Below are 16,618 nucleotides of genomic sequence, written 5' to 3'. Positions count from 1 at the left end.
TGTTCAATGGGGGCATATCATTTCTACTGTTCCGGTTATCAAGCTGCATTTACAACACAAATTACCCTTAGGATTGTATTTATACAAAAGAAGCAAAGTTTTATTTGATATAAAGAAATGAAACTACAGCAGATTCTGAACCTGTGAGCTGTGGCCTTCTGGTGGCTGTGGCGCCTGGTACTGTTGCAGCACTTGTACACATATACAGAGGTATGTTTTTCCAGGGGAAGGATTCACCAGATTCTGAAGAGGATGTAAAAACTAAAGAATGCCGTCACTGACTGATGCAGACAGAGATGTTGATGTGTTTGTTCTCACGTGTCAAAATGGGAAAGAGTAGGAGCCCATTCACTGCTGTTCCCAGGTTTACACCTTTCCGGGTAATTCTGATACTCTCCAAATTGCTTTTCTTATGTACATTGCCCGCAAAATAAAATACAAAACAATAAGCTCATAAAGACTTAAGCTTTTTTAGCATATAAATTTCTAAATGATCAATTATCTATCAAACTTCCATATTTTCAGAACCTAATAAACCTTTATGAACTTGGCAGTATTTTTGATGTTATGTACCTTTAGGAAAAATGTTCTCCAAAAGATCCAAATTGAAATGTGTTAGCTAAGCTAAAGGTACTTAGATTAGTAATTAGTTGCACTTTTTCAACCTAGGGAAGTATAAACAAGGGCCTAGGGAAAGAAAATGGACATCCGTAACACGAACAGTATCACTGATTTAATGTTTATTTAAAATCATGCATGAGTTTTTCCATGAGTGTAAAGAGACTGTTTCATTTCATAACCATATTTACAGATACCAAATAACTGTAACTAACTTTTGTCCACAAGACATACTGGATCAAACAAAGTGATCAATTTGGAGGTTATCTTTTTAAAAAGGATTTAAACTACAAAAATGATCATTCAGTTGCTTGTGAAACTTCTCATTTAAAAAAAAAGTTTTTACTAAATCAAATGTATACAATGAATTAGTGGGCAATCAAATCCAAATATGTTCCTTGGGATGTGCCAGAAGTAACCAAAATAATATTAATAGAATTAAGTTCACTAAAAAATAAAGGATATTTTTTCTGGCTATATAAAAACATCATGGCGCATTATCATTATTTGACATGGAAACCCAGTAAGATACGTTTCAATATCAACTTTTTGTTGTTTTTATAAAGGTAAAAGAAAATTCCCAACAGAACAAGTGAATTATTAATTCTAGAAAGTGAGCCAGAGAGAGGTGTTCTCTTTAAGAACATGCAATCTCTACAAATAATGTCTCATTTCAGTGCAGGAGAGAAAGCATATTTAAAATTTAAAGACCTCTGTCAGCCACTAGGGGAACAATTCTCCAACTGCTTCATCTACAGAGACTGTAGTTGGGCGACGACACAGTTCCTTTTAATGTGTACAATTTTTTAAAATAGTGATAATTTACTTGTTCTTTTCTATTTATTGATTTACACACTTCAAATGCGGCCATGTTAGTGACAAAATATGTACAAACATTCTAAAAGACAAAAATAACAATTATATACAGTTTGAAAAATCAAATCAAATTTTAACCATGGTATCTTTCATCTAGTCCAATGACTAGAGACTTTTCAACACCAACAACTACCGGGTACTGCAACATACCAAACAAAGCCTCAACAGTACGTCCAGATTTCTTTTTTTCCTTCCAAATGCTTTCATTTTTCTTTAAAGAATGTTGATAATTTACCTGCTTTTAAATTGGCAATAGCTACCTGAGCAATGCCTTATGCCACAGATCAAAGCCTTTTCCTAACCAAAAGCTACTATTAATTGAAATTAATTTTACCATTCATATTAAGTTCAGATGTCTAGATCCCAGATACCTGGGTATGAAATATTAAAATCTGCCAAGAAGAATTAATATTTTTCTTTTCTTTTAATATAACCCACTATATAATAGTGAACTAAATATATTTGTTTCATAGAAACAACTTACATTTGCCAATACAGGGCAAATGGTCTATTTACAGATACATTAGGACTGCCTAACTGACAGTGAGTGTTGCCCACCAGGCTCCAAGTCAATGGAGCTAGTACGGTGGAGCTCTCTGCTGAATGGACTTCCCCTTCAGGATACGACGGATCTGGAATGGAAACAAATAGGATTTGTGAGTTTATTTTTTATGGTCAGGGCGCCGTATTTCCTTTATCGTTTCACTACCTTCTTATAGACTCTACACCGTCCTGTCAAGTTGGAAAGAGAGTAAGATCTATGCAACAGGTCAAGATTTTAAGGAGACCTAAAAAACACTTGAACTCCTTTGAAAGCTTACCAATCTTGGAGTGCAAGAGCATCTCCATTAAAATTATCTGAAGTTGAAAATCTCCAACAGCTAAAATAAGACCTACATTCCTATATTCATAGAAGCGAATACATTCCTTTCTGTGGGTTCCTATAACATTATGGTCACATGAGGAATGTGAATCAAAGAAACAGTTAAATTGCATTTCATATATTTTATTTTGTGCTTATCAAAATATGTCATGGCCTACTTATAGCCACAATCACCCTCATTTCCTCCAGGGAAAAACTCCATAAAAAATATCTAAAGTTCTTAAAAGATTCAGTTCTTATTGTCAAGAAAAGTTCAGTCATGTGAACTATTCAAAGAAAATATATAACCATGATGAGTAAAGCATAATTTTAAGTATGAAATAGTTCTAGGTTCTAAATTACATAAGTACCTTCCTATTTCTTAATTAGTATCAGTTAGTATCTTCCTATTTCTTAATTAGTATCAGTTAGTAGAAATAATTGTAACAGCTGATGTTTACTGAGCCCTTGCAATGTGCCTGGGACTTTCCTGAATACTCTGCAGATACTGACTCATCTAATACCGACAGACACAAACACGGACAGAACTTGCCTAAAGAGCACCAGCTGGCCTCCGCCCTGAACCACCTTATCTCCCTTTCCGTATCAGACCAAGTGCCGGAAAGCACTTCCTGTTGCTTCGTACCCCTCACCTGTTCTCCCACAGGGCCATCAGGAACCAAATGCACTGGCTGTTCATTCTCCAGGTTCCGAGTACTTGGGTCTGCTCCCTTCCTCATCAACAGGCGGACCGCATCCAGCTGTGTCACCCGGTACTGCAGACTGGCAGCGACGTGGAGGGCAGTGTTTCCATTGTAAGCCTGAAGGCAAGGAGATAAAGTGACATCCATCAAGAAAGGGACTCCCATGAAAACAGCTCAAAAGCTTGAAAATGGTGTAAAAAAAAGTTCTAATTTTGATGCCGTTATTGAAGCTTTCAAAAAAGTACCTTTGCATTCACAAAAGACAGGCAACTAGGCAGCTCCAAAAAGAGGCGAATGAGTTCCAGATTTGCTTCCTCAGCTGCCAAATGCAGGGCTGTGCGGCCACTTTTACGATCCTTGTCAAAGGCAAGAGGGAAAAAAGTGTGAACATCCACACGCCATGTCTTAATATGCTTTTCACCCAGTCTCTCAAATACCTGACTCCGCCCCTCTGGAGACCACTCTGCACCCTCCTCCACAAAGCCTTCCTTAACCCCAAACTACACGAAATCTCTCATCCTGCGCTTCCCTATTAATTTGCCTATACGCCTCTCATCACAGTCTATCCTTGCATACAGGGTGGCCATAAAATGCAGAAACAGACTACAATGCTTTATCATGCACTGTCATATAACGCACTAAAGCACGTATTATGTATTTGCCCATGTTTCCAGACTTGGCAGACACCCTGTAGACTTATAATCAGTTACACTCACATTGCTCACCTTTTCTATTGGACAGTCAGGTCCCAAAGGACCCAGGACCCTAAATCATAGCTTATGATTTAGGCACTTTCTTCCCCAGAGCCCCTAACTCAGTGCATTGTACATAGGAGGTACTCAGTAAATAAATCTCAAATTTGAAGAGAAAAAACTATTTTCCATTTGAAGAAAACAGAAGATCAAGCAACCTTTACAAAAAGCACCACCTCGATTATCAGTCTATGAAAATGGATGCCACCAAAATAGCAAGATCAATTTCAAGTATCTTTCTCCTTTCAAAGACTTATTTACTTCATAGCTAAATGACCTTTTGCTTTTACTTTTAATCCAAAGATTAAAAGTAAATCAAGAAAGCAGATGAGATGGTCTTTTAAAATCTAAGGTTCTTAACTATCCATACTTTGCCACTCAACTCCATTACAAAAAAAACAGGAAAAATGTTTTAATCTCTACTTAGGAACAGGTCTTTTGCTGAAACCACTGTTCTCCCCATCCCATCTCCAAACTCTTCTGTGAATTTATTACCTTAGCTTCCACTGATCCTCCCATTTGAATCAGACACTTAATGGTGTCAACCAGACTCTTATTCTTCAGTAAAAGCTCCTGAACTTCAGGTGAATGGGGCTGTTGATTTCTCTGGAGTTCGTGCACCACAGCATTGTGGGCGATGACCGCACAGTGCAGAGGAGTCAGGCCTAGAAAAATTGTAATAAGGCAGTGGTTGGTCAAGCACACTACCCAGTCTTTCAGTTGTTCTACCGTTACAAACCTTGAGGATGGTCTCGAACGTGCCAAACGAATGGGCTCCACAAGAACTAGTAAGGCCATCTGAATAATCCCTCCATCGAATCGTAGTGCTAATTTTATATATAGAATATTTTATCTTTAATTAACTCCCTTCCTTCTCGGTATGAGACTTAATGTAACTTTAGAACTACTGGACCCTCTCTATAAATGGCTTTTCACCCAATAAAGTGTCATTTGCTTACCATCATAGTTAGTTGCCTCAAGATCCACAAATTGATTGCTCATCACTGCACCCTTCTGAATTGCCTGCAAAATTTAAAAACAGGTATCTGTTAGCAAGAGACAAGCTACACAAATACTTGCTCATTAGTATTCCAAGAAATGATAAGTGAACTCAAAATAGCTTATTACAACAGGCAACCCACATCCAACTTCTAACATCCAAGCCTGTGACAATGGGCGATGGAAGCCTGGCCCACTGCCTCTTACCTGAAGCACCTGGGAGTGGCCCTTCTCGGCACAGACATGCAGAGGGGTTCTTCCCCAGCAGTCGGTGGTGTTCACCTGGGCCCCAAGGTTCACCAGATCCTGCACAATGAGATGCTGATTGGCAGCCACTGCCACCTGAAAGGCACTCTGTGGACATTCAGAAGAAGAAAAATATATTTTTAAAACACGTACCACTATCATAACAAGGAATATGAACATAAACTGAGGGAAAAACTCACACAGAAAAAAATAAATCCTATTAATAAGTAGTAAGATACTGTAACACAAGAAAACGAAAATGAACTTCGGGTGTGGCTTTATTATACCCAGTTAGTCTTTGGTCAAGTAACTACAAAGTTAATGGTAGTAACTTCAAGGTTGACGGTGGCAAACTGTCAACATCTCAAGGTTAATATTAACTAAACTCTCTTGGTCTTGAGCTCTGAAACCACCTATAAATAAATGTGAGACTGGCTGCCATGCTCATCACAATGACAGAATCTTTGCCATTTCACTCTGTCAAGGTCCTCACCTGTCCATTGTGCTCTTTAATATCCAGCATGTGAAGGGCATTCATCTTCCTTGCAAGGACATAGGCAAGTGCTCTTCTCCCTTGGGCGACTGCAATATGGAGGAATCTAGGAAACAAGGAAAGGAAAAGAGGTGAATTTCTTCTGATTTCACTAAGCTGTCTTTAAAAAAATATTTTTTAGCCCCTTTCTCAATATGTTGATTCACCCAAATAAAACATTACAAAGCATAAACTGTCTTTTTTTGCAAAGCTGATAATACTTCTGATTTGCAACAAGATGCATTAGCCTTTGAGAAAGGGAAAAAAGGGTGCCAAGCACCATACTGATCACTTTAAACCTATTACTTTTAATATTCATACAAATGCCCTGGCTGGTGCAGATTAAATGCTGGCCTGTGCACCGAAAGGTTGCTGGTTCAATTCCCAGTCAGGGCACATGCCTGGGCTGTGGGCCAGGTCCCTGGTTGGGGGCGTCCGAGAGGCAACCTATTGATGTCTCTCTCACACATCTCGCACATGGATGTTTCTCTCCCTCTCTTTCTCCCTCCCTTCTCCACTCTCTAAAAGTTAAAAAAAAAAAAACCCTCTATGAGGGAGGTATTATCATTTCACAAGTCAAGAAACTGAGGCAGAGAGAACTTACATAACTTGCCCAAGGCCACAAAAATGTCAAGACATTTAAGTATTCAATCTACAAATCAAGTCACAGTTGACCGTGACCAACTAATCATGATCTGTTTTTTTCCTATAGATATGGTCTATGCTGGTCTTTTGAAACCAATTATTCAAAGAAGATGCGTATTTTTAGCAATTTAGAACAGGTAATTTGTTCAGCCGAGGGGAAAAAAAAGAAGGGAAAACTCTTCCTTAAAATATTAAGTATCATTGAACAGCAATTTCTACCTACACTGATCATCTTGATTAGCCAACATTTACCAAGGTCTGACTTGGGACACCATAGAGAAATTCTCTGCCCACCACGTGCAACAAGTACAGTTGACCAAATTAGGTATATGCGATAAAGGGATACTCACGTGTCACCATCTGCATCCTTTGAAAGAAACTGGTCTTGGGAGATATTTGCCAATTTGCTTTCTTCCTGCTCCACTTGCCACTGAAAAAATGACTTCCCTAACTGTGTGGTGTTCATTGGATTTCCAATAATGTTCTGGAACGGCAGTGAAGTGCTTAAAGGCACAGAACCTGCGTCGTGCGCCGCCATGGCCTCACGGGCACTGTGCGGCATCATGCTGAAGTTTTGCACATGGGCATCATTCTGCGGCTGAACACCGGGGGGAGTCTGAACAGGAATACCAACATTCTCACATTCCCCATGACTGTTTAGAAGGGATGCAAAACTTTGGTTTGGGCAGAACTGCAGTTCTTGGTTATCAAAGACGTTTGGTTCGTAGCTGGGGGACTGGGACGTTCTGGAATAAGGACTGTATTCCAGAGTTGGATTGTGGGTATAGGGCTGCTGCTGCTGCTGCTGCATGTTCTGGCTCTGTGGAGAAAACTGGTACATGGAAGCCTGATCCATCACGTGCGGGGAGCTGCTGACCTGGAACAGCTGGTACTTCTGAGGTGGACTGAAGACCTGCCCTCCATGGAAGTCCTGACACTGCTCTCGGGGAGAGCTCTGAGGGACCCCCACAGGGCTCACCCAGCTAACTTGGACTGTATTCAGGGAAACTGGGCTGCATTCGTTCTTGATGTTGATGATGTTCTGAAGCAGATCGGCACTGCTGTCCGGTTTGGGCTCATTGTGATGCACATCTTCCATGCTCTCCGCAGGTGTTGGCGTTTGAGGTGGTGTCTGGAAAGAAAAAGTGAATTGCAGCTGCCTTCCCAAATTATCCCAGGAACAATTTCCAAAAGGTATTCAGAGGAAAATAGTGAGATATTTACCAAAAACTGGGTATGCAGCAAAGCTGGCCTTTTGCAACCCAGTCCATCAGACAACGAATCAGGTCCTTTCCTTTTCCCACTATATGACACTGTGTTTGTCAATTCTGTACACAAGAAAGAAGTATGGAATCTGTGATTGTTCTACTTTGCAAATTTTACCCATAATCACGCTACATTATTTCACTCTACAGCCCCTATAACATCATGAATAGAAGTAACTCTTACCTGTGAATTGCTCTCTGTTCACACCTTGTGTCTATAAGGAAAAAAGGTCTCCAATTTAGTATAATATTAAATGGCTTCCTGCTTAATATACAGCAATCAGCATACTTATCTCTACCACTCTTTACGGCTCACCATAAAGCTTTGATATAGTCTCTCAGTGTTTATTTTCTATCTTAATTCTCACTCTTTCTTGTAAGTTCCCCCATTTGTACTTTCACCTTAGTTCAACTGCATTAAGATGAAATAAATAAGGCCATTTGAGTTTTCCCTTTCTAGTCAAAATGTTCCATTTCAGTCGGAACTCCATTTATTTCCTTCCCCATAATTTGCCTTCATTTGTTCGTTCATTCAATTTCTCTCGGGACCTACCAAGTGCCTAGCACTGGGCTAAGCGACAGGAACACGGCAGACAGTGAGGCACATATGCTCTCTTTCTTATGGACTGTGTGGTCTACAAAACTCTTACTGGACTTAGGTGAGCAAAGAGTAACACCACCAACCGTCTGACCTTCCTGACCCCCGTCCCAAAACGAAAAATGAGTGCCACCTTAAAATCATCCGTGGCTTGGCCGGCAGCCTTCTGTTTGTGACTTCGGATGTGCAGCAGGAGTTCCTTCACTGAGTTCTTCACACGAACACCTTGAAAGGGTCCTCTCTGCTGCCTTCCAACCCCCATATGGGGCTCAACTGTTCAAAAGAAAACAGAACATAGCCCAATTAAATCTCTTCACAGGCACAAACCTCAGTGACCTCAAAGCGTAACTGTCTCACGTATGAAGCCCCCAATAGCCAGAATGCCATGCCTTGCCAATCCTTCTGGCCAGTGGCTTACACGTCAGCCCCACTTAAGGTCTGATGCTGCTGATACCTTTCCTGATCAGGCACCCTACGGAATGAAAGCTGCTACAAATGCGGTTTCAGAGGTCTTCAGAGCCAACAGATAAACCCAAATCCAGTCTCTCTCTCAGCCCTATTAGCCTATTAGACAGTACCACAGATTGGCCACCCTAACTCTCACAGATCTGCAATTATTGACGTATGAAAATCCTTGGGGGAGCAAGAGATAAATGATGAATTTTTAGTTTTCAAACCAGACTTTGTGTCCACATAAAAATTTAAAAGTCTGTTAATCTACTCAAGTAAGAAAGCACAAAACAAACTTCCTCCAAAGATCTTAACGTAGCAAAGCCGAACAATTAACAATGTCTTAGATTTGTTTCTTATTATTTCACTCACTTCAATCAGCTATGCCAAGAAATCTGCTTACACACACACACACACACACACACACGCAGGATTTTCCCTCAGACTGTTTTTGAAATTGCTCACAGAGGCCTTCTAAGTAAAAAGGAAATCTGTAATCTGATTTCATATTTAAACTTTAAAATACACTTTAAAATGTAGTCTATGAGTACAGCATTCCACTTCTGACCATTACTACGTCACAACCTCTTGGGACGAGTTGAACACAAAGTAAACATGCAAACAGGAAATGAATAATTCTGCCACTTCACTGAAAGTGGGAAACAAAATAAAAAGACAAGACAAGAAACAATGAATAATTTGAACATATATATCATAAATACATGAAAGAAACAACTTAATGATGGGGCAAATTAAATGACTAGTTGGTTTTATGTTGAAGTTTAGGAATATCTTGCCAGAATCTAACACAACATTTCTCCGGAATGACAGGAGTTAATAATTCAACATCACGAGGAGAAAACATCATTTTCAGAAATCCCCTGTGCTTATGCCATAAACCAGGGAACTAGCCAAACAGTTTCAACCAGATGAAAGCCAAACCCAGGGAAAAGGTTCTACACACACACACACACACACACACACACACACACACATTTTTGCTTTTGCTGACACTTAACCACACAGACAGCACCTTATACAACCAAGTGGTTTAAATCACTTCTTTAAATGAAAATGAAAAATCACTTTTTAAAATGAAATACAACCCAAATAGCAGTGGTTGACAGTGGAGAACACCTGAAAGAGAGCGTCCTTTAAACCTCGCGGATTACACTCTCCAACAGCTGAGGTTATTTAGAGGTTCCGCAGTCTAGCCACAGTGGCATCCTGTTTTCCCCCCAATTATGCAACTCAGTTCATTAAGAAAGGAAACGAATTGGCCCTGACCGGGCAGCTCAGTTGGTTTCCAGTCCAGCTTCACCTTCTTGATAATATCGGTTTCTTTTCTTTAACATTAAGCCCTTTTACTTAAAATTTCCACAAATACTTAGGAAGAAATAAGTCATGACCTTAAGCACAGTACTCCAACCTTTTCACGCACACAAAAAGCCACAAGAAAAAAAACGTACACCTACGTCAGATCCCAAACCTCACCGTAGTATGTGAATTACAGCTTAATAAAAACTACTTAAGAAAAAGGAAGGGAGGAAAATCTAATGTGGTTCGTCCCCCCACCCCCAAACCCCCTAGAAGTCAGAGCTCTTAGTTCCGAGAAGCGTTCCAAGCTATGAAGCCACCTGGACAGGCACTCGGATTTCACAGACGGTTTCACAGACGGTCAAAAGGCATAGAGTTATATCAAAGGCCCAGCACAGGCTAAGGCATCCAGTAGTAGCCTAAAGACGGCTAGTGTGATTATGTAGTGCTGGTAAGGAAAACGCAGAAGCCACCTAGCACCCGGTAGAGGCACTTCGTATCTGGGCCGGACTCTCCCACCCGGAGGTGGGTGGGCCGAGAGTGGACTGGGTACTGGGTACTGGGTGCTGGGTGCTGGGTGCTGGGTGCTGGGACCGCCCCGACCCGGCAGGTGGGTACCTTGCAGCCGCTCCGCTCGGGCGCCGCCTCTCGGCCGGGTTTCCACTGCCCCGCAGGAGGACGCCGACGAGACGGAGAAGTCAGAAGAGTCAGAGCCCGGCGAGCCGGGCGCCGAGGGCCCCGACGCCGAGGAGCTGGCGTCGCAGGCGCCCGGGGCCGCAGCGGGCGGCGAGGCGCCGTAGAAGTAGGCCAAGTTGAGCGGGCTGGTCATGAGGCCGCCGTCCCGGGCCGCGTCCAGCAGCCCCTCTCCGCCGCGGCTGTCGTCCAGCAGCTTGTCCACGATCATGCTCCCAGGCTCGGCGCTCGGGGACCCCCAGACACCTGCGCGGCTGCCCCCGGCTGAGGTCGTGGCTCTGAGGGGATCTAGACCTATCCGAAGGACAACCGCGCGGGCACGGGCGCGGCCCGAGTCAGCCCATCTTTATAACCCGCCTTCGGGGCCAGGGGCGGGGAGAAAGGACCGCCCGGCACCGGCCTCCCCCGCACCCGGCCAGGCCATTGGCAGCGTCTGAGCCAACGGGCCCTCCTCCGGATGCGCTCTGTTTCCAGTAAAATGTACAGGATGAGGCAATGTGCCCTCCGCCCTCGCCTCGCCCCGCCCGCACGGCTCCACCTAGACAGACTGGTTATTTTCTTGCTCTTCAACTAGCAACCCCAACCGAGAGCAGCTTCCTGCCTCCAGGACCCTGAACCCCCGCCCCCGTCGCCCCCCCCCCCCACACACACACAGCTGCAGGGCCAGCCCCGCCCCCGGGTCGCTCCCGCCGCCCCTAAGCGGAGGAGACGCAAGCGGCTGCGGCCGTGGGCTGCAGCGGGAGGGTGGGAGGCTGCCGGGAGTGGGTCGGCAGGGATCCCGCCGAGTAGGAGGTCCGGGACTGAGCGCGCCGCCCACCCGCCCACCCGATTTAAGGCATCTCTGGAAGGGTTCTTAAGGGCGCATCTCCTCCAGCGCCTCAAAGCAATTTCTCTCCTCTTAGTAAACGTTTGACAGCGTTTCTTTTCACAGTCCCAAGTGGAACATAATTTGAAGCCAGTTTTCTGTCTTAAAATTGTAACCAGGGAAAAAGCTAATATTTTTCTTGGGGGTGAGAGGCAGTCTGGGAATAAAAAGCAGTGACCTACACCCTGTATCCTTCAATACAGGAACAAAGGCATCTTACCAAAATGATAAATACACATACATGTAAGTGTCTATATTTACATATGTAATTTCTTTATTCTGCATAACTTTACGTTGTGTCTGATAAAAACAAATGTTGCTGTTTCCTGTTTTAAATACTTTTAAAAATAGATTTACACAAATTTTTATTGAAGTCCTTTTGTCAAAACCCATGCCTAGGAGTTAACAGGAGAAAAAGATGAATGATTTTGTCTGCCTTTCAAGTATATTATAATCTTGCAGGAATGTTCAGGTAAGTACTCGTATGCTATATTAAAAGAAACTGATTATGATTGAATATCACGAGGGATACAAAGTTCAGTGAGTGTCCTAGAAAGAGAGACAAGAAGTCTTGTGGAGGAGAAGAGGCCATGGGAAAATCTTTGCAAAAGAGGTGGCAGTTGAGACAGGCATGAAAGGATGGGTGGGATTTCAACCCACAGCATTTACAGCATACGCAAAGAACTAAGAAGAGAAGTCAGATAAAAGCTGAGTCCCTTTTAGGATAGTCAAAGGGAAGGTGGTAACATTAAACGTAAAAGGTAGTTTGGTGCCTTTGGGTGGGGCACTCCAGTGGCAGGCTGAGACACTGGATCTTTATTTAATAAACTGAGTGAATGTGAAAGACTTCGGCACAGACAAAATCTGGAAGCAGCTTAGAGGGCATGACATGGAGGGGCCGGGAGGCCATCAGGAGCCACTGCAACAGCCCAGGAGGGAAATGACCTGACCCTGGGGAAGAGGCAGTGGGAAAGAGGAAACAAATGAAAAGAAAGCAGGGCTGGGCAGCATTGCTAGGGCGGAATCCAGATGTCTGGCCCCGGTGGAGGCAGGGAGTCATGAAAGGGCCCCCATCAGGCTCTGGTGTGGGGCAGGATGACAGATGAACAAGGATGCCAGCTTCAGATCATAGGGATATTAGAAAGAGCAGAATGCTAGGGTTCCAAGAGGAAAGAGGGGAAGGGAAGGAGACAGTGAGCATGAATTGGTACTCAGTATTAATACTGGTATAAGACCCTGGTTGAGGTTCCAAAGTAAGTATTATCTTGTTTGTCACAAAGTGTTGTATTGCTCCCAAAACTTGTTGCTGCCTCTCCCTCCCAATTTTTGGATTTTGGTAACTTTTTAAAAAAATAAATAATGAAGCAACTTGCTTGATATATCTGCAAAAAATAAAAAGATCCAGTTATTGCAATTCCTAAGAAACCAAAATCGCTTAAAAGATGCTCCAAAGAAGATATTGGACTTTTTCAATACAATCTACTTGGGTTTTATTTCCTCCATTTAGAGCAAGAGCCGAGCAAACTTTTCGGACACCTTTAACAATCCAATATGGAGTTATAACATGACAGTTACGTCAAGTGCTATGTCAGGACTGAGGTAATGGGGTGTAACAGCAATGCCCCAAACCACAAGTCTGGACATTTGGATAAGGACTCCATCTGGATGCCAATATGAGTGGGACCTCCACCACTGGTTGGCAGTCACTCGGATCTCCTACCACCCAACGCTGGAGCTTGGCTGTACCATGGGTCACCCTTGGAGTCCTGCCAGACTTCCATTCCACTGGACCATGCCACCACTTTGGCCATATGGCTTGAGACAATGCCCGTGTCTCCACCTGTGGACTGGGCCAGTAACCAGGATTTCATGGCCCCATACACACTCTGCTTGCTTCTATTGTGTAAGCTCCCCCTCTCTGTGTGTAACCTGCATGTGACTCTATTGGCTTATTGGCTCACCCACCATAATAAATCTGGCATTGCATGAGTGTCTTCTTTCAGGGATGCTGCCTTGCTCACAACATCACCACTCACATATTTCAAGTATACTAAAAGCCTTAAATGGCCATTCAAAAAATTCATGCACATAATCCATAGCAATTCTTTATTTTTTTACAAAATAAATTCTCCCTGTAAAATTATTTTTTGTTTCACTTAGTAGGTGAAAATCCAAACCTCAAAATCAGGGCCTCTGGAAAACTTTATATAGATAACTATGATCAGTGAAAGACTGATGTCTCAAAGCTTTCTATGAAATGCAGTCATTTGAGAAGACCACAACCCCCAAAACCCAGAAACCCTCCCAGACACAGTCAAGAATGATTGTTAACATCACTTCAAAAGGAAAATTTTAAAGTATTCTGCTTCATTTTAATGTTGAAATACATAATCAATTTGTTTGTTTGATTGAACAATACGATACCACAACTGTTCTAATCAAATATGGTAGAACATTCACTCAGTCAAAGAGAGTCATCATGTTATGAGGATACTGGAAAAGTCCACTAAAGCAAATGGCCAGCAGCAACTGGCCACACATGTAAGTGAACCATTGTGAAAGTGGACCTTCCAGGGGCACGCCAGGCCTTTAGATGACTTCACCACTGACCAACTAACTTCTTGACTGTAGTCTCATGAGCAACCCTGAGCTAGAACTCCCCCTCCCCAAAACCACTCCCAGATTCCTGACCACAAAAATTGTATTTAAAAAATGAGGCCTTAGGAAATTGCCCAAAGTCACACTGTTCATCATAGGTGGAGAAGAGACTAAAATCCTCATCTGTCTGATTCTGGAGCCTGACTTTTTGCTTTAAAAATGGAGATTATACAATTTGGTAGTCGCGAAATAGTCACAGGGATGTCAAGTACAGCACAGAAGCACAGTCAGTAATAGTGTCGTGACAATGTACGGTGCCGGGCAAGTTCGTGAAATACCAGGGGAACCACTATGTGAAGTCGATGACTAACAACTTTGTTGTACACTTGAAACCAATACAAAATAATACTGAATGTAAACTGTAATGGACAAATAAATACGTGGAAAATTCCAGAAAATAACAATTCATAAGGTTGTGTTTTTTTTAAGGGAGATTAGAAGATTCATTTTCCTCAAGGTTCACAGGTACTGGCTACATCTAATGATACAGAAAAAGATGAAATGATATGTCAGAGTTTCCTGACTCAGGAAAGGAAGAAGTCTATTCCAGAGCAACTGGAAGAAACTGTAAATAAGGACTGAAAAATATGATGATGCTAGCACTGCCTTGGTTTTATATACATTAATCATTTACCTTGTGTCTTATACAATGGGATATTGCTGAATTTTTATAATATTGTGCTAGTCAAGTAAAAGGCACTAAATTTTTAAAAAAAAATTTTTAAAGATTTTATTTATTTTTAGAGAGAGGGGCGGTAAAGGAGAAAGAGAGGGAGAGAAACATCAATGTGTGGTTGCCTCTCATACAACCCCAACTGGGGACCTGGCCTTCAACCCAGGCATGTGCCCTGACTAGGAATCGAACTGGTGACCCTTTGATTTACAGGCTGGCACTCAATCCACTGAGTAACACCAGCCAGGGTTATAAAAGGTACTAAATTTTTAAAATGTAGATGTAATGAACTTTTTGTGTGGTCAAAAGATGCTTGATATGAATTCAATCTTCTGATAATCATGGTATCAAACTAGAAATCATCACAAGGAAAAATGGGAAAACAGACCAACACATGGAGGCTAAATTACATGTTACTAAACAATGAATGGGTCAACAATGAGATCAAAGAATTATAAGATACCTTGAAACAAATGAAAATGAGAACACAACAACCCAAAATCTATGGAAAATGAAAAGCAGTTCTTGAGAGGGAAATTCACAGAATTACAAGCCTTTCTCAAAACACAAGAAAAATCTCAAATAAGCAAGCCAACTTTAAACTGAAGGAATCTTGAAAAAGAACAACAAAGAAAACCCAAAGTAAGTAGAAGAAAGAAAATAATAAAGATCAAAACAGAAATAAACAAAATAGAGTCTTACAAGATAATACAAAAAAAAAAAAAATCAATGAAACCAAGAGCTGGTTCTTTGAAAAGAAAAACAAGGTTGATAAATCTTTAACCAGACTCATTAAGAAAAAAAAAGAGGACCCAAAATAAATAAAATCAGAAATAAAGAGAAGTAACTATAGACATCAAAGAAATACAAATGGTTCTAAGAAAATATCATGAACAATTATATAAGAACAAATTGAACAAACTGGAGGAAATGGATAAATTCCTAAAAACATACAGTCTTATAAAACTAAGGGAGAATCAGGTAATCTGAATAAACAGATTACAAATAGTGAAATTGAAGAAGCAATCAAAAAACTTACAAGAAACAAAAGTCCTGAACCCAATGGCTTCATAAGTGAATTTTACAAAACAGTCAACACTTCTCCTCAAACTATTCAAAAATTCAGGAGTGGAGACTCCCAGCTCATTTTACAAAGCCAGCATTATCCTAATTCCAAAACTAGATAAAGACATTACAAAGAAAGAAAATTATACGCCAATATCCCTGATGAACATAGCTTCTGAAATCCTCATCAAAATATTAGCATACCAGATCCAGCAGTATATTAAAAAGATCATGCAACATGATCAAGTGGGATTTATTCCTGGGATGAAAGATCAGTTCAATATTCACAAATCAATAAATGTGTTACTCTACATAAATAAAATGAAGGATAAAAATCATAGGATCATGGATGCAGAAAAAGCGTTTTATAAAATCCAGCATCCATTTATGGTAAAAAAAATAAAATAACCTCTTAGCAAAATGGAAATAGAGGAAACATACCTCAACATAACAAAGGTCATATATGACAAACCCACAGCTAACATCATTCTCAACAGGGAAAAGCTAAAAGCATTTTCCTTAAAATGAGGAATAAGACAAAGTCCACTTCCCCCACTTTTATTCAACATAGTATTGGAAGTCCCTGCCACAGCAATCAGACAAGAAAAAGAATTAAAAGGTATCCAAATTGGAAATTTAAAAAAGTAAAACTGTCATTATTTATAGATGAAATGATACTAAACATTCCACCAAAAAAAACTATTAGAACTGATAAATGAATTCAGTAAAGCAACAGGATACAAAATTACATTCAGAAATTGGTTGCACTGTTATAAACCAATAATGAATTATCAGAAAGA

The 16,618-nt window shown here is 41.3% G+C and overlaps 1 protein-coding gene and 1 long non-coding RNA gene across 2 annotated transcripts; one reads left to right on the top strand and one right to left on the bottom strand.

Moving 5' to 3' along the window:
• Window positions 1-722: 722 nt before the first annotated feature.
• Window positions 723-10,961, bottom strand: NFKBIZ (NFKB inhibitor zeta). Its single transcript, XM_053918319.2, has 12 exons — window positions 10,483-10,961; window positions 8,231-8,370; window positions 7,684-7,714; window positions 7,459-7,562; window positions 6,585-7,366; window positions 5,551-5,656; window positions 5,019-5,165; window positions 4,772-4,835; window positions 4,308-4,477; window positions 3,306-3,416; window positions 3,010-3,177; window positions 723-2,126 (listed from the first exon to the last, which is right to left on the bottom strand). Exons 1-12 carry the CDS (start codon window positions 10,766-10,768, stop codon window positions 2,073-2,075), a joined length of 2,163 nt encoding a protein of 720 aa, XP_053774294.1. The 5' UTR covers window positions 10,769-10,961; the 3' UTR covers window positions 723-2,072.
• A 426-nt stretch (window positions 10,962-11,387) lies between these two features.
• Window positions 11,388-14,445, top strand: LOC123478445 (uncharacterized). The gene is made up of 3 exons (XR_006653646.2): window positions 11,388-11,665; window positions 11,822-11,894; window positions 12,930-14,445. It is a non-coding gene; the product is annotated as an uncharacterized lncRNA (long non-coding RNA).
• The last annotated feature ends 2,173 nt before the right edge of the window (window positions 14,446-16,618 follow it).

Source organism: Desmodus rotundus, chromosome 2 (genome assembly GCF_022682495.2).
Source record: "Desmodus rotundus isolate HL8 chromosome 2, HLdesRot8A.1, whole genome shotgun sequence".
NCBI classification, from domain to species: Eukaryota; Metazoa; Chordata; class Mammalia; order Chiroptera; family Phyllostomidae; genus Desmodus; species Desmodus rotundus.
The sequence above is the reverse complement of the archived record's forward strand: the minus strand, read 5'-3'. Positions and strand labels throughout refer to the sequence as shown.